This window comes from Lucilia cuprina, chromosome 3 (genome assembly GCF_022045245.1).
Source record: "Lucilia cuprina isolate Lc7/37 chromosome 3, ASM2204524v1, whole genome shotgun sequence".
Lineage (NCBI taxonomy): Eukaryota > Metazoa > Arthropoda > Insecta > Diptera > Calliphoridae > Lucilia > Lucilia cuprina.
In genome coordinates this window covers 10,766,252-10,770,066 of record NC_060951.1, presented here as the reverse complement: position 1 = coordinate 10,770,066, position 3,815 = coordinate 10,766,252, and the positions used below count along the sequence as shown (strand labels likewise).

At 29.3% G+C, this 3,815-nt stretch overlaps 1 protein-coding gene across 1 annotated transcript; it reads left to right on the top strand.

Annotated features, from left to right (window-relative positions):
* The first annotated feature begins 229 nt into the window (after positions 1-229).
* On the top strand, positions 230-1,555 carry LOC111689069 (C-type lectin 37Db-like). Its single transcript, XM_023451572.2, has 3 exons — positions 230-509; positions 577-650; positions 711-1,555. Exons 1-3 carry the CDS (start codon positions 413-415, stop codon positions 1,077-1,079), a joined length of 540 nt encoding a protein of 179 aa, XP_023307340.2. The 5' UTR covers positions 230-412; the 3' UTR covers positions 1,080-1,555.
* Positions 1,556-3,815: the final 2,260 nt, after the last annotated feature.

Genomic DNA, 3,815 nt, shown 5'->3' with positions numbered 1-3,815 from the left:
GGGGATAAGAAAACATAAAGAAAAATATATAAAAATTCCTTTTTTTTAATCGTCCATGCATAGTTTTCGACAATTAAAATCGCCCTATCTGGCAACGGGCGGGTATGTGTAAGACATAAGCAAGAGCACAATGTTTAAGACATCGTTAAATGAAGAGGGGGAGTCCCTTCTTTAAATTGATAAGAAGAACAAAAAAACATAAAAAATAATTGAGAATACTGAAGTTTAATTTCATTTACATAAATCAAGAAAAAGTATTATTATTATTTTTGTATATGAAATTTGGACTTATAAATTGTGTTTGTATAAACTTATCAGCTTTTAGTTTTGAGTAACAAATCTATATATAAGTTTAAAATCTATTGCTCTTATTATAATTTATTAAAACACTGTACAGTTCACATGTGCAAACATGTGGTCTAATATTTTAAAAATTTGTTTAGCTCTAGTTGTTGCTTCAACAACACTGGCTGGGCATACACCACAGGTATCTACTTCTATTTTGGATGGTAAGTATAAGTTAAAATCTCATTCCAGGTTAGACATTATATGTAAACAAATTTTTTTAATTAACAGGATTTGCAGATGACTTGAATATACAGCCATTTGTAAGAGTAGATGAAAAACTATATCATTTCGGCCAAAGCAAGGTAAGAATCAATAAATAATTTTACTCAATTTTTAATGTTTAAAAATTTTTTCGTTTAAAGGTTTCTTGGCATAAGGCGTTTTTGATTTGTCGTTCTATGGGTGGTTTTTTAGCTTCGTTCCACTCTCAAGATGAATTGACTGCCTTATCTAATTATATGATTGAAAAGTATCCTTTAGATCGTTGGTGGTGGTTGTCTGGTTCTGATATAGATTCGGAAGGTGATTTTTATTGGTATAAAACTGGCGAACGTATAAGCTACGCTGACTGGTCTTCTGGTCAACCAGATAACAACGGTGGTCATGAGAATTGTGTACATTTATGGTATATAAAACCAAAATATCAAACGAATGATTGGAGATGCAATCAGCTGGCATATTATGTTTGTGAAGCTGATAAACCAAAAACTATAGTTGTGAGTGTGTTCTAAGTAAGATGTTATTTAGAAATAAATAATATGAATATTTCAATATAAAGACTAAATGGAAAATAACCATTCGAACGAGATCATAGTTTTTGTGAATATGGCTTGCAGAAAAAATTAAACATGACTGTATGAAATGTGTATTATATCCGATCTTACATGTTCCTAGTTCAGACTAGGAAACTTTTTTGGGAAACTTTTGATTTTTGTGTGTGAGAGAAAGAGAAGAGATGGTTGATATTTATTTCTACAGTTTTAGTTTGGAACATCACTGATGTAAACTGATGTTGACATGTCCCCTCAGCTATAAGTGCTCTAACTATTATTGCATTATTTCTCATATCCTAATTTAAATTCTCAGAAATACTGTTTATTTTCACTGTAATATTATCACCCGCAATTAAATAATTATATTGGTAAATTTATATTACATCTTTATTTATACAAATATATGTATTTTAAAAAATGTGACTTTTTTATAATTTTTGCAGTGTTAATATTTCTTTGGCCATTAATAATTAAATTAAAAATTTCATCGAGTGGAAGAATTAAATTAATTAACTTCTTATTAAATATAAAAAAATCGATTTAGATTGTCATGTGCGAAAAAATATATGTACATTTTTTTATACTTTAAAATAATTTTTTAAACGAAATTCACGAACGAAAGTTCAATATTTTTCCTCATAAAAATTTTTGTCAAGAATAGATACACGTTTTCTTTAAAAATTTATCAATCCAAAGACCAGATGTTAGACCAAATCCCTGATTTTTAACCGATAAAATCTCGTCTTATATTTGTGAATTTAAATTTCATATACATTTTCTTTATTCCGAGCTACAGTTGTTGAACGTGGTAAAAACGTTGCAATGCATGAATTAGTGTTGCCACTTGCAATATTTTGAATTTTATTTACATTAATTTAACCCAAAAACAATAAATATTTTAGATAGTTGCTTGTTAAATTTTAGTTATTTTTGTAAAGAATATAAATAATTAAATAAATAACAATAACAATATTTCTCAACTGAACTCATATATTAATAATCAATTGGTCGTTATCAAAAAATTTGTATAAATTATTAAAGTATATTTGTTAAACATATTTAACAAAACATTAAATTAACAAATATTTAAAAAATAAACATATATTTATAATATTAAACAAAATAATAGAAACAACATTCAAGAATCATAAATTTGAGTCTCCATCTAATCGTTCATTATTTTACGAAGGGCATTTAAAAAAGAATGGAGAAAAGAACCTGCGACATGTCCCTTCAGCTAAAAGTGGTCTAAAACATTAACAGCTAAGGGGGCATGTCGCAAGTTTTTTCTTCATTCTGTTTCTCCATGTTGTTTCTATTATTTTGCTTATTTTTTAAATATTTGTTATTTAAATGTTGTGTTAAATATGTTTAACATATATATTTAAATAATTTATACAAATTTGGTGAAATAATGACTAATTGATTATTAAAATATGAGTTTAGCTATGAAATATTGTTATTTTTATAGTTATTTGTTTTATATTTTTGAAGTAAATGTAATGTAAATAAAATTCAAAATATTGCAAGTGGCAACACTAAATCATGCATTCGAGTAATCGCACACCCCTACAACTACGATTCGGGCATCTTTTGCTACTTCCCTTTCTTCTTTACCCTCTTTGCCTACAAATTCGTTTCACATGTTGGTGTCCTCTCAGCTGAAAGTGGTCATAAATTTTGAAGCTAAACAGTAAATAAAAAGCTAGTCTTAGCCTAGACAAAGCCTAACCTGGCAACACTGACTGATAGAGGCTATCTAATAATTTTTTAAGTTCTGAATATTTAAAAATATTTTCGATTGTGGCTTTTAAAGCATAATTAATACCAAAAAATGATTGCTAATGAAATAGGTCAACAAGCTAGTTTATATATAAATATGTGCAAAGACTTGTAAACTATTTATCTATAAAAGTCATGTGTGGATTGTTCAGGCGATATGCTGTGGTCAATTTCCGGTTCCAATATTTAATTGTCAATTTGAAGAGGGTCCGTTTCATCGACAGGCTCATGTTCATTGCCGATAGTGTGGTAGTTTAAGGGCATTTCCTCGCTTAGATCAGGTCCGTGTTCGGTGGGATCTGTTACATTAGTATCGTGGCCAAAGTCGTCAACATTGAAGTGCGAGACATCATTTTCGGAGTCAGAAGAATCTGAAATGTCTGAAGACATATCAGTGTCTTCATCACCATTTGCTAGTAATTGTATTCTTCTGACCTCCTCTTCATCTAGGGTTATACATTTTCCCCACAAATTTTCAAAATTCCAAGAATATGTCGACTTTGTTTATTTAAACCAATTTATTATACCCTTCACTTTCGTGAGAAGGGTATATATAAGTTTGTCATTCCGTTTGTAATTTCTATAATATAATTTTCCGACCCTATAAAGTATATATATTCTTGAGTCGATTAAGCCATGTCCGTCTGTCTGTCTGTCTGTCTGTCTGTCTGTTGAAATCAGTTTTTAGAGGACCCCAGATATCGGCGATGTCTGAATCTGCAATAATTCTATTAAACATGCTTTCGAGAAGATCGCTAAGAAGAAGATTTAAAATCAGCAAAATCGGTCGGTAAATAACGGAGATATGAGCAAAAATCCGAGACAACCTCTGAAAATTTCATCAAAAATTTTTTAAAAAAGCAGCAAAAACACTGTACATAGAAAAAGATGTACACGTGTGTGTGTAGATGT

What these genes read in the sequence shown, in the direction of transcription:
- LOC111689069 (XM_023451572.2), top strand. Translation starts at nt 413, where the DNA reads ATGTGGTCTAATATTTTAAAAATTTGTTTAGCTCTAGTTGTTGCTTCA. An exon ending in ATCTACTTCTATTTTGGATG is followed by an intron (nt 510 to 576) that starts GTAAGTATAAGT and finishes TTTAATTAACAG; the next exon opens with GATTTGCAGATGACTTGAAT. An exon ending in ATCATTTCGGCCAAAGCAAG is followed by an intron (nt 651 to 710) that starts GTAAGAATCAAT and finishes TTTCGTTTAAAG; the next exon opens with GTTTCTTGGCATAAGGCGTT.